The sequence below is a fragment of the Ceratotherium simum genome, chromosome 6 (genome assembly GCF_057802395.1).
Source record: "Ceratotherium simum simum isolate JZ-2026a chromosome 6, ASM5780239v1, whole genome shotgun sequence".
In the NCBI taxonomy this organism is placed as follows: Eukaryota; Metazoa; Chordata; class Mammalia; order Perissodactyla; family Rhinocerotidae; genus Ceratotherium; species Ceratotherium simum.
In genome coordinates this window covers 15,247,536-15,275,001 of record NC_141905.1, presented here as the reverse complement: position 1 = coordinate 15,275,001, position 27,466 = coordinate 15,247,536, and the positions used below count along the sequence as shown (strand labels likewise).

At 41.8% G+C, this 27,466-nt stretch overlaps 1 protein-coding gene across 3 annotated transcripts in view; it reads left to right on the top strand.

The window, feature by feature from the left end:
- ACTN2 (actinin alpha 2) overlaps nt 1-27,466 on the top strand; it is a 66,113-nt gene that overhangs the window by 38,097 nt on the left and 550 nt on the right. Inside the window, exons 8-20 of one of the 3 annotated variants that reach the window (XM_004432399.3) lie at nt 3,596-3,681; nt 5,093-5,185; nt 6,942-7,172; nt 9,459-9,606; nt 11,186-11,336; nt 14,134-14,242; nt 15,650-15,790; nt 17,527-17,709; nt 19,948-20,082; nt 20,921-21,100; nt 21,733-21,879; nt 24,908-24,973; nt 25,917-26,075. In XM_004432399.3, coding sequence (XP_004432456.1) covers nt 3,596-3,681; nt 5,093-5,185; nt 6,942-7,172; nt 9,459-9,606; nt 11,186-11,336; nt 14,134-14,242; nt 15,650-15,790; nt 17,527-17,709; nt 19,948-20,082; nt 20,921-21,100; nt 21,733-21,879; nt 24,908-24,973; nt 25,917-26,075 — 1,829 coding nt within the window. Of the gene's footprint in view, nt 1-2,137; nt 2,224-3,595; nt 3,682-5,092; nt 5,186-6,941; nt 7,173-9,458; nt 9,607-11,185; nt 11,337-14,133; nt 14,243-15,649; nt 15,791-17,526; nt 17,710-19,947; nt 20,083-20,920; nt 21,101-21,732; nt 21,880-24,907; nt 24,974-25,916; nt 26,076-27,466 lie in introns of all 3 variants that reach the window. The other 2 variants (XM_087431913.1, XM_087431912.1) reach the window with 2 other exon arrangements.

Sequence of the window (27,466 nt, the reverse complement as noted above, 5' to 3'; positions counted from 1 at the left end):
TACTATGAACAAGACCCTCTGCAAGATACTATAGGAGATAATGAGATATATATTAGGATCCTGACCTCAAGGAACTTACGTTACTGCATTCGTTGTTAATATTATTCCCTAATGGTCCATTGCTTCCACTAATTAGCATTGTTGGGGAAAAGGAAAGAACTTGATTATAGTCAATAGTCAATCTGTTCCTCCTCATTTTTGATCATTACATTACGGCTGCCATAACAAATTACCACCAGTTGGTTGGCTTAAAACAACAGAAATTTATTGTCTTATAGTTCTGTAAGCTACATCTGAAATCAAGACATTGGCAGGGTCATGCTCCCTCCAAAGCCTCTAGAGGAGGATCCTTCCTTGCTTCTTCCAGCTTCTTGAAGCCCTGGCATTCCATGGCTTGTGGCAGCATCACTCCAATCTCTGACTCTGTCTTTACATGGCCATCTTCCATCTGTGTCTCTCTCTTGTCTCTTTCTTTCTTCTTATAAGGACACCGGTCATATTGGATTAAGGGCTCTCCCTCCTCCAGCATGACCTTGTCTTAACCTGAGTATATCTGCAAAGACCCTACTTTCAAATAGGGTCACCTTCACAGGTACTGAGGGGTAGGACTTCAACATATCTTTTGGGGGGACACAATTCAACCTGTAACAGTGATCTTTCAATTTGGAGTCTAATGTTGCCCGTTTATTAAATTTAACCATTTTATAAAACACCTGTATTATTGGTATTAACACTTGGATACACTCTTCAGAATTCTACTTACGGTTTCTCCAAAACTCTTTAGAGGGAGAAAGTCAGTAAAAAATGAAGTAGCAACATGGAAAATGTCCATTTCCTTTTTGTCCATCTGTCTTCTCTAAGCTAAGTTTACATTTGTGTGGTTTCTCCATTGACCTTTCCATATGGTAAGTAACTACCCAGGATTTGCCCACTTGAATTAAGAGGGAGGATACTAAAGAGAGGAGAAAACTAGTGAAATTTAGTAAGTTCATGTTCCAGGTCATTAATGCCTCCCTAATATATGAAAATTGAGGGTGAGTTCAGGATCACCAGCATCATTACTCTGGCATGCTAACATTCTTCTCCGTGCTTAGGTTTTTCCTTAGTCTCTGAGTCTTGGTCTGGGCAAAGGTTGACGGGATGCATTAGCACTTTGTTCATTTCGTCCTCCCTTGTGACACATTCTAGTCTCTTATTACATTTCTTCATCTTTCCTTTTTAATGGTTCAGAAAAACGCTCACACATTTATATTGTTCTCTTTGTAGGGCAATTTCTCGTAAGAATCTTCTGGCAAAGAGTCATGAACTTGCCTGACTTGGGTGTGGGTGTGCTGTGGTACAACTAGCCAACAGATTCCACCACGCACTACCCTTTGTATCTTTGCTGCCTGCATTTGGTATCATATTAACAGTATCATATTAACATGTTCTTATTTCTGCCGCTCTTTTATTGTAGTGTCATATACTAGACTCCTCCTCTCAGATTGCTAATCCCTTTTGGTGAATCCTTGCCTTCCCACTTGCTGCTATTGAACTTACTTTCTGTCATTTGTGTTTGTATCTGAACCCTAAACAGAAATTTTTAAGTGGCTAATTGGGACACTCACCCAGGAACCATTACCTGTGGTAAAAACTGGTGGAACTCTTCCTTGTATTAACTATCTTCCATGCTTTTAAAAGCTTATGAACGTCGTTTCCCTATTTTCTTCAACAAACCTTTTTTGAGGTGAGCATCAGGTTTAGATTTGTGGGTGCATATGTTCTGTGTGGACTTGCAAAAGGGTTCTTTGTGGACCCCTGGGTCCTCCATGTGTACGGTGATAGAAAGTCTTTGGGAATTCTGTGGAATTCTGGAGGTCTAATTCTTGCCATGGATGTGACTTACTTGCTAGTTTAGGGCTCTTCTGAGCTAGCCATGCCCTTCTTTTTGGCAATTCCTTTATTTCTGTTGGCAGTTCTCAAAAGTGCACAGATTAATGACTTTGCAGGTGTGACTTCTTTGATTTGAGCCAAAGTTTTAACAACAGAAGTGTGTGGGGGTAAAGGGGGAAGATTCATTACTTTGACTTCTCTGAGGTAGCACTAAGCCTGCTGGTATTAGAACATCCGAGCAGTTAACCTTCTTTTCTCCACACAGATTTAGTATACACTGCCAGACCCGATGAGAGAGCCATAATGACTTATGTTTCCTGTTACTATCATGCTTTTGCTGGTGCACAGAAGGTGAGGATGTAAAATATGAGTCATTGCTCACCCTTCACCTTCTGTGTCTGAATTTTTTTTTCAATTGTTTTTCTCTTTTTTTCCCCTCTCCTCTGAGTAAGGAGACCCGTCTGGTTCTGGGGAGGTAGTCATTTGTCTTTTTTAATCTAGTTTTCTTTGAAATTTACTTTCTGTCCATGCAGTAGTATGCCGTTCATGTTTGTTTTCCAGAAGATTCCATACTGTTACATAACCCCACATCCTTTCTATTAATATCCTCTGAAAACCCAATGACTAGGTTTCACCTTAGGAAATTACGAGGTATCTTTTTAACTTCATTCTGTCCAGTGACTGAACTGAGTTTCAAGTTAAAACAGCAGTTCAGCAAAAAATGGTGTTTCCAAGGTGGAGGAAGAAAGGATGTGTGTTCACATGGTTCTGTTTTCTCTCTTCCTATTGGTTTATTTCAGCAGCTAATACAAATGGTAGCAAGAGTTGTAATAAGTACAAACTGTGTATACCCTTCTCTTTAGATATTTTGTAACTCTTGGTGATTTCTATAAATGGCATGGTAAGTATGTATAGAAGACATTAAAAGACATGGCCTCTCCAAGGAATTTCATCCTCATCCAATCCAGGGGAGAGGAGAAAGCCAACAATTATGAGGGTGGGGGTGGGGAAGTAGCAGGAGAGATGGAGCAATAGACCTCTGCTAGCATCCCAGCATCTTGCAAAGTGACCTGTGTTGCTCATAGCAAAAGTGGCAGATGACCTGATATGGTCAAAAGACAAGAGGACATGGGCTTCATGAGTCATTAGAATGCGGTAACAGCTCTGATATGCAGCATACGGGTTCCCATATTAATGCCCTGACAGCACTTTTAAAAGCTCATCAGGGGGGCCGGCCCAGTGGTGTAGCAGTTCAGTTGATGTGCTCCACTTCGGTGGCCTGGGGTTCGCAGGTTTGGATCCTGGGCACGGACGGATGCACTGCTTATCAAGCCATGCTATGGCAGCATCCCATATAAAGTAGAGGAAGATGGGCACGGATGTTAGCCCAGGGCCAATCTTCCTCAGCAAAAAAGAGGAGGATTGGCATCAGATCTTAGCTCAGGGCTAATCTTCCTCAAAAAAAAAAAAAAAAAAGCTCATCAGGGGGTGGGGGAGGAAAAAAAGCCCTCAGTTTGATTACTAAAAAAGCATCCCGGTTTAAATTATTCTGTTTATGGACCATGTCAGTACTATACAGCCTTCCTGAGATTCAGGATTGCGGGCCCAAGAAACACAGAGCAAATCGACCAGTGTCAACCAGTTGTTCTTCCCTTTGTTCACCCTGGTTTCTACTCTTCATGTCTGTGTGTTTGTCTTCTGTGTTGTTTTTCCCTCCCTTCAGACATTGTGAACACTCCCAAACCCGATGAAAGAGCCATCATGACATACGTCTCTTGCTTCTACCATGCTTTCGCGGGAGCGGAGCAGGTATTCAACACTTGTCCACCTGGTTGCTGTGCTGCTCCGCATCGGTTGTAGTTGTGTGTGTGCGGAGCTGGGTGCATGTTTGTGCGCTTCACATCTTAGCTTGGAATCTCTCTAAGTGTTTCGTAGTGACCTAATGTGGCAAGTTCCAAACTGTGAATACTTTTTTTAACAGCTTTAACTTGAGACGGTTCCTGAAGTGTTTTTATCTCTTTCCTTCTAAGATACTGCTTTTATTTTGTTAGTAAGTTGTGGGAAACATTTGTGCTTTAGGAAAAAACAAGTGCCGTGCAAATTGAGCTACATTCATTGAGCAATAAAGGGGAAATATGACAAGGAGAAATGATGCCTTTCCAGTGCCCTCTTTGTCTCCTCTGCCTAGAAATTCCTTTCATTGTTCAGTGATTTGTTGTGATATCTTAGTAAGACTAATCTTATTTTAACTGAAATAGTGAAAGGATAACAGTGTTAGAACCTCAACAAAAAAATCACATTCCTTAAGACAAACAGCCTGAGGGGCATTGTGGGTGAATGTCCTTCAGCTTTCTCCCTGTGCACCTGTTTCTGCCTCTCGCCCCTTCATATATAGGTACTTGGAGAACCCTGGTATACTGGGATGGGCAAAGGATTTCTTTAAGACCAACACCAGCAAATGATGATAAGTGGAAATCGGCCCATATCAGGGCTTTAGCGGGGAGGCTTTGGGACAGGCTGTGGGCCTGGAAGCCAAGCGGGCAAGTTGCTGTTCTTGATTCATCATGTGACCATGGTTCAAGGCACTCTGGCCCTCCTGGCCCAGTTCCCCTCACAAAACTACGATAGAGAATTATTTATGACCTCAATGACTTCTCATGTAGGCGAAACAAAGTTTGAAAGCAGTTCAGCTCTGTGGAAGGATCCCGTCTAGCAAGTTCTACATATTCATTTCGGGACAAGAGGGTTTCAGTGAACTCAAGTGCAATGACATATATGTTCAGGACCCAGTCATTTTTGCTTTGATTTCCAGAGGCTAATATTATTCAGAGAGTTCTCACCCCGTAGTTATGAGGTCAGTAGAGTGCTCAGGTGGACATTTCAGGGACCAGAGGTTTTGGTTTCCTTGACCCGTATATTTCTGTTACTAACTTGCTTGATGTTTTACAAAGCTTGTGTTTTAGACTAACAGTATCTCCCCATTATTCCCTACAGTATATTCAGCCTGCCGTGTAAGTCTGTGTGAAAACTGTAAAAAAGGTGTGAAATGATTCATACTATTAAACAGCCATACTCTCAATCTTATTCCACCCTAACCTAGAATCTGCACCATTTACAGCACGCCATCTCCCTCATTACCTCTCATGCCTCGCCACGTTCAGTTTTGTGTATGCACATCCCTGTCGACAGAGCTGTCCTGTTTACCTATTGTGTTTTACAGGCCGAGACAGCAGCTAACAGGATATGTAAGGTTCTTGCTGTGAATCAAGAGAATGAGAGGCTGATGGAAGAATATGAGAGGCTAGCAAGTGAGGTAAAGGAAACGGGTGACCTGCAGTCCTGTCCATACCCACCCAGAGGGTGAGGCACAGAGGGGGAACTCGGATTGTCAGTGTTTTTTTTCTTTGCATTTTTCATCTCAGATAGAATAAAAGCAGGAAAATACACGTGACCTCAGAGGTGGTTCATGTTGTAGCAACATATTATTGACCCAAAAGTAATCCTGATGGTCTTTGCAACCATCCCAAATCATCGAGGTAGTTTGCATGTTTTGAGAAGTAGAATATGATTCCATCCTCAGCTATGCGTCTCCAGGGTCAGACTCCCTTAGACGACATTGTGTTACTTGTTTCTTCCCTGCTGCATTGGCTACTGACATCACATAGGATGCCCTCCACATTCAGAAGCCCTGCTTCACACAGTGAGCCAGCGTCAAAGGAACTTGCCCTGTTGTGAGATGTAACTCAGCTTTGTGTGTGTATATAAATATCTAGAGGGTAATTGGGGAAGACAGGGCCCTCCGTCCAAGATATTTGAGCACGAGTTTCCATGAGGCCATTCTACAGCTCTTCAGCCAGATTCTTGGTTAGAATAGCACTTTCCATGTTGCTCTTTTTTTTTGTTCTTATTATAGCATAAATAGAACTAAGCAGTCTTGTCACTGCCACTACACTGTGTTCCCCATACAAGATAGGGGCTCAGTGAGCACCACAGCCACATCCTCTCCAGATTGAACTCAATCACAGGGACACATATCAGAGACCGAATGATTTTTGCTCTGACTTAATTTAGCTGATATTTGGTCTGTACTGGGAAAAGTATCAGGATACTTAGAATAGGTCTTCCCAAGTAGTGGTTTATATTAATCCATTCTAATGATATTGAGTTTATATTCTCATACTGCTGCTATGGGGAAATTCAATTTGTTGGCATTGTTTAATGCCAGTGATCCACTTTAGGGTTGAAGCAAGACCAGGACCGAAGGACAGACCATCGTCAGTAATTATATCCCTCCTTTTCTTACTTGATCCTTCATTTATCCTCCTCAAATCCTTAAACTATGAGGATGACTCCATTTTAACTGATTTTTCTTATCTGCTGCCATTTTCCAAGTGATCATAAGAGTAAATTATTAGTGGCTTTTCAGCAGGTCCTTTCTAAGGACATGGTAGTAATTCAGGAGAAGAAGGTGTACTTCATCCTTAGGAATTCACTCCCATTTTCACTTTTATTGTGTGGATTTCCTTGAAAGTTAGATATTAAATTAAAACTTACTTTTGCATTGAGTGAGTCGCCGATTTACAATACATTTGTTTAGTAAATAAATTCATTAAATTTGGGCTTATTTAAAATATAAATACATTTTAAGTTAAGCCCAAGTCTTTACTGATTTTATTACACTACATTCTACCATGTCAGATTTTTTCTTTTCTGTTTTTTCTTTCCATTTGAAAGCTCCATCTAGCATTTGTCTGCTAATGTCTGGTCTCCGAGTTTCTCCTGTAAATGTCACATTTTTGTAAAACATGGCTTGTTCTGACTTTCAGTTTTTGACCTGTGAATGGTATTGTTGGGGTCATCACTGGTGGCCATGGGTGGACAGTGAAGTTTTCATTCATGCCACAGTGCACAGAGGAGCCTTTCCTCCTTTCAGTCAGCAGTATTATATTCATACTTCTGTAATTTTAGGAACATTAGGTTAATATATTCCAAATTGTTAGGTGCCTCTGTTTTCTAACCGGGGGCAGTTGGCTGGTGTTTTCAGCAGTATTTTTGTATGTGGGGAACAGCTTTTGGAATGGATTCGTCGCACAATCCCCTGGCTGGAGAACCGGACTCCTGAGAAGACCATGCAAGCCATGCAGAAGAAACTGGAGGACTTCCGGGATTACCGCCGGAAGCACAAGCCCCCTAAGGTGCAGGAGAAGTGCCAGCTGGAGATCAACTTCAACACCTTGCAGACCAAGCTGAGGATCAGCAACCGGCCCGCCTTCATGCCCTCCGAGGGCAAGATGGTGTCGGTGAGTAGCCCAGGGTCGGGAGCCCTCCTGGCCCCATGGGAAGCTCTCTTTTCTTCACGAAGTCTTTTCTCTGATGGGCCACTGAGAAGGAGGTATTGACTTCTTCAGTCTTTACAGTTAATGACTATAATTTTGGCCCTGCATCCACTTCATTCTTGAGGTTTTCCTCCCCACCATCATGCAGTTCTTCACTCCCAACTGTTGTTGGTGTGGTGCCTCACAAGGAGCAGGCCTTTAACAAACACCTGGTGGAAGGCCCTGCCCCTCTCCTCCCTCCTCGTGACCTGGCCTCATCTTCCGCCCGGGTCTACCAGCATCTAGATCACGTGCCCTCTATTCCCTGCTGTTATGACCTACCCATTTCACCTTCTCTATAGCTTAGTCCTATGTTTATTTCCCTCTCTTTGCATCATCAGTTTCTGCCTCTCTGCTGAATCATTCGCATCAGCATACAGAAGTACTCTAGAATATGCCAGACAAAAATTAAAACCTTCTATGACTCCACATCTCCCTATAGTGACTATCTTGTTTCTTGGCTCCCCCTCACAGCAGAACATCTAGAAGTTCTTTGTGGTACCGATTTTCAGTTCCTCATCAGTCCTTTACTTCTTTTACTCTTCAACCCGCAGTAATCTGGCTTCTGTCCCTGCTCCACTGAGACTTTTTTTGTTAAAGTCGAAGGCGTCCATGTTGACAATCCAGTTGTCACTTTTATTTTCGTATTCTCTGTAGCTTTGACCCCATTAATCACTGCCTCCTTGAAACTCCTGCTCTTGAACTTAGGGTTTTCTTCTACCTCACCAATGAGTTCTTCTAAGGCTGCTCGAAGATTTGCCTCCTCTCCCCAGTCAGTAGATGGCTGGCTCCTGGGCTTGGTGCTGACCCTCTTCTCTATCCTTACACCCTCCAGGTCATTTCATCCAGACCTGTAGCTTTAATTACCACCTATAATACCTCCCAAATTTTACATCCCTGACTCGGACTTCTCCCCGAGTTCCAGGTTCATATGTCTGCTTGCATGTCTCAAAAGCATTTCAAACCTAACGTATCCAAGAGTCCTCCCGCAGTGTTCTCTGTCTTTGGAAATGGCATCAGCATATCCTAAGTTACTAGAGCCCCAAACCCAGGTGTCATCATTGATACTCCTTTTCTGTCACTTTTTTTTGTCCAGTTCCTCAGCCAGTCCCACTGGCTCTACTTCCAGATTATATCTTAAGTCTGCCCTCTCTCCACCTCCACTACCATCACCCTATGCCAAGCCACCATTCTCTCTCCTTTAGCCCTGCAGGAACCCCTCACTGGCTCTTCTTTTACTTTTGCCCCTAAAATTCATTTTCCACAGGGCAGCCGCTGTCATCTTTTTAAAATGTAAATCAAGGCACGTCTCCTTCCTTCTCAAAACCCTCCAGTGACTTCCCAAAATATTTAGAATAAGATTCAGATTCATTGTCCTGGCCTATAGGATCAGACGTGATGTAACCCCCCTCCCCACCTTGCTGATGGCCTCTCTTGCCACCCTGCCCCTCACTCACTACGCGGCCACAGCAGCCTGCTGTGGTCCTTCCCACACGCCTGTGGAGCACATCGCGCTTCAGGCCTTTGAGCTTGATCCCTCAACCTGGGATGCTCCTTCCCCACTTCTTCACATAACTGGCTTTTTCTGTCATTGAGGTCTCGCCTCGGATGCCACCTCCTCATGGGTCTTCTCTAAGTACCTGCCTGAAGAAACCACCCCCCCCGGGCTCTCAGCATCGCTTGACCTGTTTTGTTTTTCTTTCACAGCATATCACTGTTGGAAATGAACTTGTTGTTTAAATACTTGTTTATTGTCTTTCTCCCCCAACCATCATGAAAGCTACACAGGGGCAGGGAACTTCTTAGGTGTTGTTTACTCTTATATAAAAGTCTCTCCCTTGTGCCTGGCAGTAGTTGACGCTGGCTGGATGCGTGAGCCCAGTCACTAATAGTCATTTTGATCTGAGTCACTTTGAGGCTTCATCTTCTAGCCGGAAAATTAAAGCCCTGTAAGCCTTTGTCCACACCTGGAGAAGGTTCAAGTATTTACTAGCTGAGGAGAACAGCTATATTAGTCTTAAAAGGCCTCCGTGATAATTAGGACATTTAGAAGCCAAAACAGTTGAATGGTTCTTTTGGGGTGGGGGGTGAAAGAAGGAAAAGAAAACAGAAAGGAAACACAGTCAAATGCATAGTGGAGGGGATTTATAGAAAAGCCCAGGAGGCCGCAGCGTCACGCACGTGCCTTCGCTTGTCCTCGAACGCTCCCAGGATATCGCCGGCGCCTGGCAGCGGCTGGAGCAGGCGGAGAAGGGTTACGAGGAATGGTTGCTCAACGAGATACGGAGGCTGGAGCGTGTGGAACACCTGGCGGAGAAGTTTAGGCAAAAGGCTTCAACGCACGAAACGTGGGCTTACGGTAGGTAGCCTAGACTCGGGTGGGGTGTTTGAAAAATTGAAGATGAGCTGTAGACAGAGCCACCACGATGTGCAGTTACTACTAACTCTGTCCCGAATGCCCGTGACCCTGTGGGAAGTGTCCTCGCCTCTCTCTGCTCTGCTGTCCCAGTACTAAATTTCTTCAGGAGGTGGGTGTGAAGATGTATTTTCTCATCAAGCAGATAACGCATTTTTTTACAAAATGGCACTCTGAGATGCATTCTTCCCACACTTACCTACATCAAGCCTGGCCTCCTTCTGTCTTCCCCCACGTTTTTGTATTTGATTCCACAAGTATCTGTCTATTCCATAACTGTGGGTCAGACAGCCCTGGCCCAGATACTCACTTCTGCCAACAGAATGTCTATTAAATGCCACAAAGCAACATAATGTCCCACTTAGAAAATCTGCCTGGAAAGGAAGAATGCAAGGTATCATTTTCTATAGTCTTAACTGCCTGATTTCACTTAGATTCATCTGCATCTTTCAGGCCTTGCAAACATACCTGTTTCCATAGCCATGATACTCTGGTCATATTTTTTTGGCTGTGTGGTCTTTGCTGAGGTAGAAGAACACCACGTTCTCCCCATCACGTAATCATCTATTTTGAGAAAGGTCAGGGAGGTTCCCCTCCTCCTTTGGTTCCCTTTTGCTATATTATTGTTTGATTGGTCACATGCGTGGACCTGGAGCCGGATAGTGGGAGTCCCCACTCGGACACTTCCCAGCTATGTGTCTTGGACAAGTTCTTAACATCTCGGTGCCTCAGCGGTGTCCTCTTCAAAGTGGGAATAACAATGATACCTCCCTCACAGGGGTTTGATAAAGATTTAGTGAGTTCATATTTATAAAGTATTTAAATCAGTATCTGGCACATAGTAAGTGCTGTGTTGTTATCATTAAATATATGAACATTTGCTTTTCATTTCTAGCTTTCTAGAGTCAAGTTCTTAAAGGTCATCAACCAGGGAATAAATCTGGGTCTGGTTATAATCACGGCAGTTGCTTGATTTAAGAAACATTTGTGGGGAAATAGGGGGAGGTTCAGAAAGAAACACCTCTAATATTATCAGGAAAAAAACCCACAGGCTACATTTAACCATCGAAAGTAAAGCTTTCAAACAAAAATAATTGGGGTAAAGATTGAACCCATGGATAGGCAAATAGAGTACAAGTATGTTATCTGACTATCCCAGGTAGCTCTTGTGAGCTAATAATTACTAACTTAACGGAGCATCACACTGGAAAATCAGATACTTGTTACTCAGGATAATGAATAATGCAGATTTATTTTTTAGAGTGTACTCAGCATGCTTCTCCTACCCCTCCCTTTATTTGTAGACATGAGCTTTCAGAACAGAGAGGGACTCGGGCATCATTAGCAGAGTAACAGCCTGAATTCCAAGTGAAATATTGCCTCTGCATCTTCAGTCCTGTCCTTCTTTTCCTTCCTTCTCTTGGTTCTTTGGAATCTTAACGATTCACTGAGAACTTTGCTGGCGCAGAGAAGCTGATGTGTGACATCAGAGTGTTCACACTCCTTGCTACAACCTTTGTAGGCAAAGAACAGATCTTGCTGCAGAAGGATTATGAGTCGGCATCGCTGACTGAGGTCCGGGCTCTGCTGCGGAAACATGAGGCCTTTGAGAGCGACCTGGCGGCGCACCAGGACCGGGTGGAACAGATCGCCGCCATCGCGCAGGAGCTCAAGTACGTGCTGTTCGCAGGCACAGCTGATGACATTCAGCCGATGCAGTCCTCCCTGTGAACCCCATGGGCTATGGGTACCACAGGAGGTTTCCATCTAGGGCTTCCCCAGAGCATTCCAGGGAGGGGCAAGGGAGGCCTGCCGTTCCTTTCCTGTGCTAAATTTAGAGAGAACCAAGCTGGAGGACTCTGTGATGCAATTCGTCTTTTTTTTTAAACAGATAAACTGACTTCAGCTTTGGTTCTTTGGTTGTGGTAGAATCCTTTGTCCTCCCACCCAGCAGCACCCCGGGCCCCAGCACAGGCAGCCCCGCTTCCAAAAGGATGAGAAATCAGTATGGAGGACTGGGACACAGCTCAGAAGGGCGGCCCCGTTCAGGCCTGGGTGTAGGAGATGGGACCACGTTGCCCGTCCAGAAATCCAAACAAAGCAGAAATTGCTGCCTCACCTCTGAAGGAGGAGACACTGTGGCCCCACTTTGCTTTATCATCAAATAAGTGCTGTTTCACTGTTATGCTTTTTATTTTCTGAAAGGAACTAGCGTGAGGTTGAGCCCAGGCCGGGTAAAACCCAAGTGGGAATCCTCAATGCAGGGCGCAGCCTCTGGTGTGGCTGCTCTCCAGGAGAGGGGCCTCCCCACAGTGTTTCTAAGCTGTTTTTAAAGACTCTTGCCCCTTTGTGATAAATACAAATTTTAATGCCCCACTGTTTTCCCCCTTACTATAATCACTGATATCTGCAAAATTTTTAGAGTCTGTCACATGATAACTTTTTGAAATAAATAATAAATGTTTATTTTAATATGTTAAAATGTTCCTCACTTTTGACTAGAGCAAACTCCTTCATTAACAGATATGACCTCTTTTAAGAATATCCTATTTTTTAGCCTTGCCCAAAGAAACTCTTAATTATTTGTAGTCTTCATATCCAATCTGTACACTATATTTGTGGCGTTTACATTAGCTTATTTCTCATGCTTCTTAAATATTGGATGTTTGGCTGCTCATTAACAATTACAAATAAAATAAGAAACTCAAGCTGTTAATTACTCACGAGTAATTTGGAATGGTTTTAAGTGTTGCCCATAAAATTTAAGTAATAATTTTACATTATTATTATTCCTGGTATCCCCAATGCCTATTTCTTCACACAGTCAAGACAGGAAGCACATAGAGAATTTAAATCTGTGCTCATCTTAATGTTATTAACGTCTCTGTCCTTTTTACCTTTCCTAAAATAATAAAGTGTTTGTGTAGTTCTCAAAGTGCATAAAAAATAGTATGCACAGTTATGCAAACCCTAACTCCTTGAAAGCAGATATCTGTAGAACTAGTCCATATGAATTAGAGAGAAGAGGGAGCACTGTATACCATAAAGATAACCATGGAGAGATGAGCATCAGTGTCTCCATTATGGATCAACTGAAGGATTGCTAGGTTTTTGTTTTTGAAGTCTTTCTTCTTGTTAATATTTGCATTTCGAAGAGCCATACCTTCAATACAATATTTGTATTGAATACAATATTTGTATTCAAGGCTGTGCAAATTGCTGGTGTGTTTTGGTTGGTTTTGGATTTTTGGTTATAACAATAAGCACAGAATCTTAGTCCATCTCAGTCTAGTGATGTGCATGTGTATGTAGAAGGCTGCTCTTAAGAACTGGACAGGCTTTAATTAGGTAATAGGGAGCTTCCTCCCCACTGAAAGAACACTCAGATAACCACCATATGCATCTCCTTGATTCAGTAACAGAAACAGTAACATTCAGTAAGGACAAGTTAATATTATGTAAGAGGGAAAAAAAAACAAGAACAACCGTTGCCTTAACTTAAGGTTGAAAGAAGAAATAAACAAACTTAAGAGTCAGGGAAATGAATTTGTTAGGATAGGAGGGAATTTCCTGAAAGTTCTCTTATCTTGGACTATTTTTAAAGGAGAGGTCTCCTGAAAATGTCTTTAAACCTCCGTGAGTCTCACTTTCGTCTTAATTAAAAGAGTGGTTAAATTTTTTACAGGATTCAAAGTTTTTTTATGCCTGGAGATACTAGGTTAACCTTTTAGATGAGAATTTGCTTGAATGGTAAGTTCAAATTACTTCACCTCTCCAAGATCCCATTAGGATGTACAGACCGGGCTGGGGAGGAATAGTAATTCTTCAGTAAGAAATCGTTTTGCTTTTGCTTGTCACACTAATGGCATTAGACAAGTCAGAAGGTCTTTGTCCAGAAGAGGAAGGACTGTTCTTCCAGGCTTTAGAAGTTCCTCCAGTGCTAGACAAAGTCACAGTGCCCCTTCTGGACATGATGCTCCAACCAGCCATAAGGCACTGTGTCCTTCAAGAGGAGCCAAGGACACAATGAGGGTGCAAGCTGATACCTCCCTCCCCCTTGACTCATTTGATGTTCTAGTCACTGTGGCTTCAGCACAGCCCACAGGACTGTCCTCCAGGTCAGATAGTTGGCTTCATTTACAGGTACATTGCCACTTAGAAATAATGCTCTTTTGGGGCCTGGCCAAGAAAACAACGAAGGGAGAATAAAGTTAGCCTGAGGCACTGAGAAGATAGCATGTGTCTCTGTTTAGAATCTGTTGACCAGCAAGAGTTTTATTAATTTTTCTCATAATCTATCAGAGAATTGCGATCATACTTGCAATGGTGACCATTAATGAAACCCTGAAATACCCCGCCAAATCTCGATCAGATCTTTTATTTAAAAAAAATACTATCTGTTTATTTCGAGCTCATGTCCATTTTTCCTCATATTATCTGGGAAAGTTAATCTGTTTTCATTTCTAATAGTGAACTGGACTATCATGATGCTGTGAATGTCAATGATCGGTGCCAGAAAATCTGTGACCAGTGGGACAGATTGGGAACGCTCACTCAGAAGAGGAGAGAGGCTCTGGAGGTAAAGTCTTTAGCCACCTGTTGATGTGAAATCTTTTAATAGAGTCTCTTTAATTAAGTCACTGTTATTAATTTCCTGTTTTTTTCCTGTGGCATTATGTGTATAAAACAAAACAGATTGTCTCGTCAAAGGAGTCTCTAAAGAGAATATGAAGAGTAGAAGAAAGAGGGAAATGGAAAGTTGGTAGCTTTGTACTATAATTTATCCATACAGCAATGAAGCGTACTTTTGAATTAAAAATCTAGGGGTAATGAGATTATGGTGTAAACCCATTTTGTATCAAGTAGTGATTACAGTGAATTTCCAGAAGCCCTTATATAAGAGTAAATTGAGCTGTGACTCAGTCAGGAAATCAAGAAGGACTTAACTTGAGATGTGCAAAGGGAAAATGGCAACAAATGTTGAAATAAGGAAAAATTGGTATGAAACAGAATCAGGATGAATTCGGCCTTATCCAAGTAGCAGGCTTGGATAAACAGCAGTAAGTGGCTGGTATTTAACTGTCCCTAATTATCTTTCACCACGGAAGACTCAGACAATGTGAAGGAAAGAATCACTTGATCAGTTTTCTGAGTCTTTTCATCCTGATTCTGATGAGACTTTAAAAATACGTGCTATCAAGCTTCCTAGATGCCAACTGGCTGTTCCATATCTACCTAAAGAAAGAAATATTGAGAGAGAGGAAGGACCAGGCATGTAACAGAGACAGCTCAAATATTTTAGAACAGGAGAAAAAAAAAGAATCTAATTATGGAAGACTTCCAGATACGGCTGCTTTCCCTGTCTGCTCCCCATCATCTCTGCCATATGAAACAAGCATAGTAACCTCTGTGGCTTGAAGCCCTGTGCTTTCACATGCCCAGAAAGGCGAAGAGGATCTCTGTGTTAAATCCTGGACAAGGATTTGAGAACATTCAACTGTAGCTTCTCTGTCTTCACTAGGTGGGTGATTTTTGGGAAGGGCATGCATATGCTCTGCACACTGAGTGACTATAAAATGAGGAGGAAGCCCTGAATTTTCTGTTATCCAGCATGGTTCGGGAATCAGGTCTTCTAGCTTGTAAAGTACTGCTGCAGCGGAAAGCAAGTTACTATATATCGTATGTGGAGTCTCAAATTTTCAAAAAAAGTAGCATGTAATAAGAGTACCTAATGTACTATCAGAACAAGGCTACTCTAGATGTTATTAAATTTTCCTTTGATTCAGACGGCACTTAAGAGACCTGCAGGGCTCAGCCTAATCATTTGAACGTCGGTTAATCATTTGTATGCACATGCTCATGATGAGAGCATTGCGATTAACAAAATGTCAGATAATAGCTTATTGCTTTGGAATGCATATTTACATTTTCAGATACTTTTTTATTATTTAATTTATGATAATGCTTGCTTCTGTTTAATCTTCAGAGAACTGAGAAATTGCTAGAAACCATTGATCAGCTTCACCTGGAGTTTGCCAAGAGGGCTGCTCCTTTCAACAACTGGATGGAAGGTGCCATGGAGGACCTGCAAGACATGTTTATTGTCCATAGCATTGAGGAAATCCAGGTAATTGAACCCCACCTCTGTACTCTTACTGCATTGGAAATGAATTGTAATGTTAAAAACTTATAGGGTTTTTTGTTGTGTTTCATTTTTTTACTAAGAAAAATGTAGCTAGAAAGCTCAAATTACTCTTTGACCTTTAGGTTAAAAATGTGTATACTGCTCTTTGCTGCAACTAAATTAACATCAATCAGATAATGGTGAATACATTTAAAAGGGTCTGTTCTTTAAAAAAGAATGTGGAATTATTGAGCAAAATAGACATATATGCTCTTGGAGTTGTTCATGGAAAGTTATCAGTTTATTGGCTGCTAAAGTTAACTACTTCGCAAAATGTGTGCATATTACTGTTTATGAAGATCTACAGAGTTTTGCCAGATCATAAAGCGTAATAAACCACAAAATCAGCACCTTCTGCCTCCGACAATCCAAAATGTTCTGCTTCTGATTTCTTCTGGAACTTCAAAGTTGTAAACAAGACTTCTAAGTGGTCATGTTAGGGAGGAGGGTTACCCTCAAATAGCCAGGACCAATTTATTTAGAGACAATTGTACAGTGAATTTGATGTATAATAGAATATAAAGAGAAGATACTTTTTAATTCTTTTTTCAGTAAAAATAGGTCATCAAAAAGAATCCAAATATAAAGGAAATACTGAAGGTTGGGATTAGAATCCACATCTTCCTGCCAAGGAGTGTTCGAGAAGGGTTTGCACTTGGGTGTAAGGGGAAAGAAATTACTTCCTTGAACATTGCATTTGTCTTCTGAAACAGGATTGTGTTTCTTGCATGCACTCTTAAACAGAGGTTAGCAACCTAAAATCGTTTATATTTGGAATAAGTGAGACTTCTGAGTATGCCTTGGAAGCCACACCTGATGCATGAAGTAGTTTGTTTACTGAAAGGTGTGCTGGCAGCTGATCTTTGCAGCACCTACAGTGAATGTTAGCTTCGCACTGGAAGGTGGTCGATGTGGCACAGCTGAACTGAAGGGGCTGCTGTCTTATATGTTAGGGCCAAAGGATAGGTTTGATAAATGGAGGTTTTATAAAACGTTAGGGAAAGAGTTGGTTTCTGAGGCCTTTTCTTTTTCAGGATTAGGGATGTACCTCCTGGTGGTCTTTAGGTAGAAAGGCAGTAAATGTTAGGTGCTTTTGTTGGACAACAAAGGTGAGACTGGTCATTAGAAAGGGCAGCTAAGTTACGTTGTCTTTGTCAGTAGAGAGGAAGATCTAAATTGCTGGGGATCAAAAATAATGAAAGCAGATACGATTTTTTTAAATAAAACAATTGGGGCCGGCCCCGTGGCCTAGTGGTTAAGTTTGGCATTCTCTGCTTCAGAGGCCTGGGTTCAGTTCCTGGGCGTGGACCACTCGTCAGCAGCCATGCTGTGGCAGCTACCCACATGCAAAATAGAGGAAGATTGGCACAGATGTTAGCCTAGGGCAGATCTTCCTCAGCAAAAAATAAATAAATAAAATAAATGAATAAGTAAAACAATTTTTTTGAAGACTTTGGATTAATAGCCATCAATTAAATAGTCATCATGATATCTTTTTTCCATTTTCAAGGAACTTGACTTTGTGTGCCAAATAGCTTTTCCAAAACATCCAGAGTTTGTTTTCCTCCAGAGATTCCTGCTGTTGTAAAGGCATTTGCATGTGTGCAGAAGGGAACATCGAAGCCTATAAAATTCACACTAGAGTAAGATCGGGTTTTCTCTCCTTGTCTTTCTGGTAGAGTTTGATCACTGCCCACGAGCAGTTCAAGGCAACGCTGCCAGAGGCGGATGGTGAGCGGCAGTCCATCATGGCCATCCAGAACGAGGTGGAGAAGGTGATTCAGAGCTACAGCATCAGAATCAGCTCGAGCAATCCCTACAGCACTGTTACCATGGACGAACTTCGGACCAAGTGGGACAAGGTGGGTGACTGAGGATTGGGTGTGGGATGAGGGGGGCATTCTTGAAGCCGAGGTTGAGGGAAGAGGTAAGAACCTTGGGATATTAGAGTGACTGCCTGATTTTGCATTATGATCAGGGTTTTCATTCACCCCATATTTTACAGGCGTGTTAAAAGAAACCAAGGCACGTTAAAAATTTTGACAGTTTATTTATAAGAGCAAAAATGGATTAGAATCGGGCAGCATCTAACCTAGCAGATAGAAAGAAGCTCTGAGGAGCTGTACAAAATGAAAGACTTTTATAGCCAGAAGGGAGCAGGAACAAGGAAGCTATACTAGGCAAAAAAAAATGGGTTGGTTATTGCAAGGTCACTTTCCTTTAGGGGATGGCAGGGGCCTATCAGGCAGGTGACCTCACTAGTGCCAATCAGGTGATTCCTGATTGACTGGTTTAAGATTCCATTTCTGGGAGAGCCAAAACTGTAACTAAGTCTTGGTTTGGTGATGTGGGGCTTGACATAAGTGACTCCATTTTGGGACTGTTGTTTTGTTTTTAACAGATGAAACATGTTAAACTTGTAAATGCCACTCAGCTTCTGTGATTTGTAAGGAAAGAAAGTAGAAATGATTTTCCTTAAGGAAAATCTTATAAATGTTGGCAAAATCAATACAGGTTATGAACCTAATACCATAAGGCAAGCTAATTTTAAAACCCCAACTGAAAATTTGATAGAATCAGCTTGCCTATAGTACTTGATTAAAGAATTTTTAAAATAGGGGATAGACGTGTCCCAGATGTATGTGGATTTTAAAGGCAAAAAAATTGCTTAGAAAACTATCTGGGGAACTAAAGTACTCCTGTGAACTTGCTGCCCTTTAAATTTTGGGAAGCTGCCCACAGATTTAATTATAGTCAAAATGGGATCATTTGAGCCTTTTTGTATCATTCTTAAAACAATTTATTTTCATGGTTTACATTATAACATAGTCATCTCAGTATGCTAACACATAGTCCTTTAGGAATAAGTCCACCATGGGGATTGGAGGTGGCTTGCTATAAAAACACACATGGAATGATTGTTTAGTTATAAACAATGCAAAAGAAGGAAAAAAACGGGTATGGGAAGAAGGAGAGTGTCCATCTGAGGGACAGCAGTTAGTTACTACATTTAGCTCTGGTCTTCTGACGGCCAAAGGGAAAAGGGAAACACATTGAGATAAGTGGTTTTGTTGCGAAAAAATGAGAAATGAGACAAACTTTCCTCCCATCACTGAATTATAACTCAGACTGGCCACGCGGATTTTTGTAAAAGGAACACTGAATAATAACGTCTTTAGCAGCAGTTTTGCAGAAGACACAGAAAAGACTTCTGAAGTAGCTCTTTTGTCTAATCATTCAAAGAGAACTGAGGCATAGTGTTAAAATGGCAATCACAGGGTACAGATGGAACGGAAGACATGTGGGCAGGTGCACTATGTTCCTGTGGGCCAACAGTGCGTGGAAAGATTGAGCTCATGAGCCTCGCAGGGGTTCTTGAGTTCTTTGTGTCTTGGATCTCTTTGGCAGTCTGGCAAAGCCCATGGATCCCTTCTGATAATAATATTTGTAAACTCATAAAAAATACTTAAAGTTACAAAAGAAACAAATTATGTTAAAATACAATTATTAAAATATTTTTTTAAAGTTGGGCTATAGTAATGTATGTGCTTCTTGACTAACACATTTAAAACCAAGATCTAACAGCAGGTCTAATAATTTTGAAGTAGTGATGAGTGTACATGCTATTTTGAGAGGCAGGCAGTAACTAATGTTATATGAGAATGTCTGTGGTTTCTATTGTGAGTCACAGTACTGCTAAATACTACTGTGGATTTGCTGCCCACATTCATAATCGAAGGAAATGCTAACTTTCAATTAGAGATAGTGAAAATAAAGATGTTGTTTTCTCTCACTGAAGTTCACAGATCCTCTGCACTCTGGACCTGGCCCCCATGGGGTTAGTGCTTCAGGCCGAGAGTCCCTGTCTGGAGGAACAGTCAAGAGTCCCTAATGCAGACTGACTTAGTCTTCCAACAGGCACTCAGTGGCACTGGGTGGCAGTCAAGGCTAGAACGAGCTCTCCCTTTGGTCCCTAGAGTAGGGACTCCCACTCCCCTTCTTCCTCTTCCCCTCCCTCTCCTCTCCCACCCTCATCTCTTGGTCACTCCTATTGGGACCAAAGCTGTCCTCTAACTCTTGTTGCCCTTGGGCCCCAACAGGTGAAGCAGCTCGTGCCCATCCGGGATCAGTCCCTGCAGGAGGAGCTGGCGCGTCAGCATGCCAATGAACGCCTGCGGCGCCAGTTTGCTGCACAGGCCAATGCCATCGGGCCCTGGATCCAGAACAAGATGGAGGTAGGTCGGCGCCCTTCAGAGAGCTTTTCACAAGCTTTGAAATTAGACCCTGAGCTGACCCAACAACACGCCTCTTATGCTGTGGCTTCTGGCTGCCCTGCTCTGTGCTGTAAGAGCACCATTCCATGTCCCTCTGGGCTGTGCTCCTTGAGGCTCTTCTTGCTGCCATCTTCATTTTGTCATTAACAACGATAATGGGCTCTTTCTCAGTTTTTAGCCTCTGCAGGACCTAGATTTTAAACCATCCATCCCTAAAGAGGACATGTGAAGCGTCACAAAACTTTGAACTTTCAGAGCATTTAAGGAAAAGTGATCTTTGATACCGATTTCTGGGTTCATTTTATCACCAAGAACAGCCAAGAGACATTTATTTATTGGCCCACTTATTTTTCTCCCAACCTTCCTTTTGGTGATAAAATGTTAACTTTTTTTCTTAAAGAGGAGAACATCTGAAAATATGAATTCTTTTGACCCCAGTGCTCTTACTTCTGCCTGGCAGCCCCACTTGCGCAGCGCATCCCCAGCCGCCTCCAGGACAGGGCAGCTCCAACCATGGGAGGCTTCCACCTTCACTGGAAGAAGGCTGAATTGACTCATTTCTTACCCCTCTTGCTTTGCTTTTTTGGATCTTGGTTGATTTTTTTTTTTTCCATTCTCTAGGTGGACTAGAACCAGAGCTTGTTTCATTCTGTTACTGCCTGTTTCCCACTTAATCTGAGAAAATCAAGTGATGTTGGCTGCTGCCTGACGCCGGCGTAGCATCTCAAGCAGAATTGGGAGGGGTGACTTCCACAGTTACCTTAGGGGCCGACTCACCTTGTCTTCTTGCCTCCATCAGGAAATTGCCCGGAGCTCCATCCAGATCACAGGAGCCCTGGAAGACCAGATGAATCAGCTGAAGCAGTATGAACACAACATCATTAACTACAAGAACAACATCGACAAGCTGGAAGGCGATCATCAGCTCATCCAGGAGGCCCTGGTCTTTGACAACAAGCACACTAATTACACCATGGAGGTACAGCGGCCAGACAGGCCTGTGGTTCTCCTGTTTCTAATTGTGACCATTTCACCTTCCCAGGGTGTTCTCTTCCTGCACTTGTCTCTGTTTGTTCCTTAAGTTCTACAAGTATGAAAGTGAGGGATCTTTAAGCCTTTCCTGTCACTGTATGTGAAAAAGCTTTGGAATTATATCAAGCACTATATTATTGTTAGTTAGCAGCAGCAGCATTATTATCATGACAGGGAATTCATCGCACTGCTTCGGAGAGAGTACCAGAAATCGGACTGTTACATTTCTACCAATGTGGCCCAATGTGATCTCCCTGGGAGCCAGCGAGTATAATCCAGCGCCCATCCTGCTACTTGGTATATGGAAAGATACTTCTAGTGACAAATAGACTCTACATTGTATATTTTATTCACAGAGTGCCAGTTGTCACTGTTAAAACCCTGGTCTTACTTCCGAATACTTCCCACTACAGAATCTTGCAAAAACTGGAAAAGTAGGATAAAAAAAGTATAGGGAAGTCTATAGTAAGCCCTACTTATCTCCCTTTGGGTCGACTCTCCTGATAAAAAAAAAATGAGGAGGCAAGACTGACATGCTGGAAAAATCTAGAGCTGATCATTTCCTTTTCTCCTTGGTAGCACATTCGTGTTGGATGGGAGTTGCTGCTGACAACCATTGCCAGAACCATCAATGAAGTGGAGACCCAGATCCTGACGAGAGATGCAAAGGGCATCACCCAGGAGCAGATGAATGAGTTCAGAGCCTCCTTCAACCACTTTGACAGGGTACCTCACTCCCTCTAGTTATTTGAAAGGCGATACTGGGGACATTAAAAAATGTATCTGAAATAATATTCATGCTATTAGTTTAAGTCTTAATGCCCTATAAAGGTTACAGGGAAACAGGATGATTAATGCAAAAGGAAAACAGCCACCAAAGTGAAGTGTGCTAAGCTCTGATGTTGCTCAAGGTGACATGAAGTCTAGGGTTGTGTGTTGTTTTATTTAGATCACTTAATGAATGCCTTTGTAGTTGACAGCAAAGCTAGGTTTGTTCTAAGTGAAAGTGTTTCCTTAACAAAATGTGGTTGTTTGATTTAGATCATTTTCTAAAGACTTAAATACAAAACTCTGATGTACTTTTCCTAAGTAACTATTTAGGCAAAGCTCCTGATGAAAATTTAACCTACTCTTTTGACATATAAAACCTAATTTTCTTTTTTAATTAATAAAATAGACTCATGAAATGGTCTAAGGAAAATGTACCACTATGAAAATGGTTAGTAAAGGCATATAAAAAGTTAAGTGCTGCTTTTAAAATATTATCTAGTATTTTGATTTGAATAATATTGAGTAAAACCTGTATGAGAAAATTCCCAGTTTGCTTATCATATGGCTAAAAGTGAATTTTAAGGCCACGTTCCATTTGTTAAAGATCCCTAAAAAGGAATATTCCATTATCTTGTACAGGACCCTGTTTATGATTTACAGATATCAGTAAATGGTTCTTAAAAAGCCTCTGGGCTAGGCCAGCCAGATTTGGGCCCATTAAAGAATTCAGACAATAGACTTCTGATCAGGGAGCTGAAGCATAAGTAAAGAATTAAATACAGAGATGGATATTGAAGTTAGCATGGTTTCAGCCAACTTATTTGTGCAGAAATGTTGTAATACTGACCTGACTTCATTCATTGAAGTTCAAGTCATTTTTCTCCTGTGGAGGGAAATAATTGATCATTGTCCTGCACAAATCCATCTGGGCTTGTTGGAGGACATCTCTCACTCATTTGGGCCACCTCTTAGGAAAAAACACATTTATTTGAAACCAAGACAATGAGACTATCTTTTGCAACAAAAGTCCGAAGGAGGATGACGCAGACCCTGCCAAGTTTAAAAGTTTGTTTAAATTAAATATTAAGGATTATATGTCTTGAGGGGAAATGAAATTTGCTCAAGTAGTAGGGAGAGGTGTCAAGGATATAGATCCACTTTGCTTCATCTTTTTTTAATTTTATTTGTTTATTTATTTTTTCCCCCAAAGCCCCAGCAGATAGTTGCATGTCATAGTTGCACATCCTTCTAGTTGCTGTATGTGGGACGCGGCCTCAGCATGGCAGGAGAAGCGGTACGTTGGTGTGCGCCCAGGATCTGAACCTGGGCCGCCAGCAGCGGAGCGCACGCACTTAACCGCTAAGCCACGGGGCCGGCCCTGCTTCATCTTCTCATTAAATAGCAAAGATAGGAACGGCAGGGGGCACAGAGGATGTCACCTGAGGGATTCTTACTGAAGCTGTGAGAGTGTAGGTGTAACATGATTGGAGCTTTGCTTCAGAAGAATGTGCCTGGCAGCTATGAGTACGATGGACTGCAGGGATGGAAGAGAGGAGACAGTGAGTGGAGGGTCAGACAGGAGCCTCTTGGAGGTGAGGGAGAGGAACATGAACCTCTGCGCTGAGGGACAGGAGTGGTGGGAGTGAAGAAAAGAGGACAAAGCTGAGATGAATTGAGACAGAGATGTCACAGCACTTAACAACAGGATTTGGGGGCTAAGGGAGAGGGAAAGATTAAAAATGACGTGGAGATTCCAAGCCTTGAGAACACGAGAGAAGGGGTGCTGTTGAATTGGAGTGAGCCATTGCAGCAGAGAGGTCCCCTGGGCAGGTAGGAATCCAGGTCTAGGGTTTACGGCCGAAACCTGTGGGAGTCACCACATAATGATCATTTCCAGCAATAGAGTCTGGAGAGTACGAAGAGAGTGGGGCCCAGATCTTAGGGAATTTACATTTAAATGCGGCAGAAGAGCCAGAGAAGGAACACTAAGAGAAGTCAGTGAAGAAGAAAGAGTGTCTGAAGGAGGGAAGCATCGCTTTAGAGACTGGCTGAGAGGGCAGGGGTGGTGACTGAGGGCTCAGCACACAGGTGTGAATACAGACACACACAGTTTCCGTTCACAGAGAAAAAGAACTTCTGATGTTAACTTTTTGGACTGGCCCTTTCATGGGTGAAGGAAAACACCAGAAAATTAACCTTCTATTTAATAATTAGGTTGGCCAATAATAAAAGTGTTTTCTTACCTTTAAATTTATATTGATGCTTGAACCTTAGCTCTCCTCTCAACACCCTCAAGAAAATCTTCAGCACAGCCGTGCACTTCCCATCACATTCAGGGCTTTGTGTTGGCAGCTCTGTTTCAGTAGAGTTTGGGTCGCTGTTTGTCCTGACCTGGCCTTTCTCAGCTGTGAAAGCTGTCGTCCACTTGGGGCTTCTTGCACACTGCTCTCTGTAGACCCTCACTGGATTTTCAGGGGTGGGTAAGTTTGCCGCACGGAGGGGCCACTCTATTCTGGCCCGAGGGCCTGAGAGTGGTTGTAGGGTGACTTTCCAGTTGTTTGAATTCTAGGAATGCTGTCATCTTTGGGGGAGTTTTACAAATTCGGACTCCCTGGGGCCATGAGAACATCATAATTTCTCAGAACAGTTACAACATGCTCTGTCATCAGTGGTGGCAGTAGTTAGCTCCTGACTAGGTCATTTTCGATGGTACTAGGTGGTTCCTTCTGCTGCTTTCTTGAATGTGTAGTCTCCTTTCATTTTTGTCTGGTGTTTACCCTTCCTTCCTCCATTTTCCTTTTTAAGACGTTATTTTGTAACATCCCTGTGTTGGCTCTATCCTTCCTATAAATCAATGGTGACCTTTACAATCTCCTTGGCAGAGCTCAGAGTGGCCCTTCTCTTCTTGGATTTTGTTTACTTGGTCAAGTCAAGTTGCTTATTTTGCCTCTAATTCTCACTTTCTCTGTTCCTTTGTTGGCAGAGGAAGAATGGCCTGATGGATCATGAGGATTTCAGAGCCTGCTTGATTTCCATGGGTTATGATTTGGTAAGACAGAAGTTAAAATTCTACTAAGATTTGATATTTTATTGAGTTTGGATTTATGTTATAGGAGATGATTGGCTTAAAGTATGATAGCCCATTTGGGATTGGGTCATTTTCATTATATAGGATGATATTTTTGAAGGTTTGCCTGCTACTATATAAAAATAATTTCACAGAGCCAGAACATACATTTTTATTCAGTAATTGGTCAGATTTTTTTTCTAGTGAAGGAAGAGAACATAAACTTTCCTGATGATTTTTTAATAGCTCTACTGAGATATAATTCACATACCATACAATTCACTCATTTAAAGTGTACACTCCAATGGCTTTTAGTATCCTGCTGATTTTAAAGTGCTTTTTCCTCTAATATTTTAGAAGATAAAACAGTTTTATTAATAAATCAGCTAAGAAAATGTTACATTTCCCTGTGGGCTGTGAGAGTGCCAGTGTACCCTCCCTTCTGTGTTACCCCTGAATGTGTATTTTGAATACGAGCTGCTTTTATTCCTCTCAGACCTTGAAAATAAAAATCACAAGAGCCATTTTCTGAACTTCTATTTAGCAATATTACTCTTCTCAGTTGTAGTCTGAGAAGAGGCCCAACTGTCCCTCTTGGAATTCCTCTTCCCTAATTGTGTTAAGGCCTGAAGGCAACAGGGGTCATTGAGGGGAAGGAGTTTTGACATTCAGGAGCTTCTGGCTTGATGCTACAGCAGCTTTGTTTTTTAAATTATTTCATTAAGGTCATACTGGTTTATAACATTGGATGGCAGTAAACGTTAAGTCACCCGTAACGGGAATATGTTCCAAAGATTGAGGGGAAACGCAGGGGATATTTGTTTCCAGACAAAGAGGAACTTGCTTGTCAATAGGTAAAAGCAGAATGGCCGTGCTGAGAGTCGTGTATGGTTGCAGTAAATATTTCTTTGCAACCTCGCCTCAGGGTGAAGCCGAATTTGCCCGCATTATGACCCTGGTGGATCCCAATGGACAGGGCACTGTCACCTTCCAGTCCTTCATCGACTTCATGACTAGAGAGACGGCTGACACCGACACCGCCGAGCAGGTCATTGCCTCCTTCCGAATCCTGGCTTCCGATAAGGTCTGCACTGACAGATTTCCTTCTGCTTTTGCAATAGTCCATCGCATCGTTCTAATAAAAAAAGAAAAAGCACTTGCAAGCAAGTGCTTTTTATACCACATCAGCATTGAATTCAGAAAGCGGCCCGTAAACATAACAATGGTGTACCTAGAACAGAGAAAACACAGGCATTCTGTTCCTGGCATTTGTGCTTGGGCCTCACAGTGAGTTTTATAGAAGGAATCAAGAGTGTGTATTTTGTAGAATTTTTTGTGTATTCTACTGGTTCAACTCCATTTTACATTCTGGGTTGGTAGATATGACTCAGAAAGAAGAAACCTTGCAATTCAGATATTGTGGAACTGGGAATCTTCTCTTAAAGTTCAATGACCTTGACTTTGCACCCAGCCACTGGAGCAAAGTCAAATATAGCCATTCAGTCATTCCAAAAATTGGCAAGCTTTTCATTACATGTAGCCTAGAAATTAAGTAGGAGTTTAATTGCAACTTCAAAATTTTTGAATCTCAACCCCAAAACAATAAAAACATCTCAGTATTTATAAATTCAATTGAGGATATGATTCTTTTACCCCATGTTCTAGCTGAGAGGGAAAAGGAAGTTAGGATGCTAAAACACACCAGCAGGGCCATGTTTATTACCTTAAAATATCAGACAAGATAAACTATCTTAAAAACAATAATAAGTTTGTTTTAAAATGAATCTTTTATCAGGGGGATGGGGGTGGAGAGGAGAGAGCCCATCTGACATAGGAGGTAATAAATTATGGCTCATCTAACCCCCCAAAAAAACCCCCACTATAAATTACAATATGATATTTGTTATTTATTTATTTTGTCTCTTATCAGCCAGTCTGTTTTACCAGAATTATCCTATTTCTTGTTGGACATTTAAAAAAAAAAAAAAGACGTTAAACATCAGTTTATTTTGTTTTAAAAAGAGGTTTTCTCCAGTGGCAACTTGTTTCTCGTTTTTTAAAAACTGAGTAGGAAAATGACTCCATTTTCTAAAAGCACATATCACATACATTTAGAAAAAAACAAACACGTTGATTATATTAAGTTAAATATCCCTACGTTCTCATCAGTGTATGATGTAAACCAACTATCCCTTTGTCTTTCTGGTCTGAAATTTTGATCATAGTATTTTTCACTTGCATTATGGCTCAGTTTGAGAAATATTGATGATAGTGTTCCCTTTACCTTTATAAAGCATATTAAATTTTCTGCTGAAAAGACGAATCACCTTATAGATACGCTCTTATGAGGAAAACTCAGCCTGTTGTTGGTTGTCTGCTACTATGCCCATCAGACTCCCTGCCTTTAATCCTTTTCTCAATTAAACAAATGCAAGTAATGTGTAAGTATTAAAACCATTTACATTTCAGTCTTTT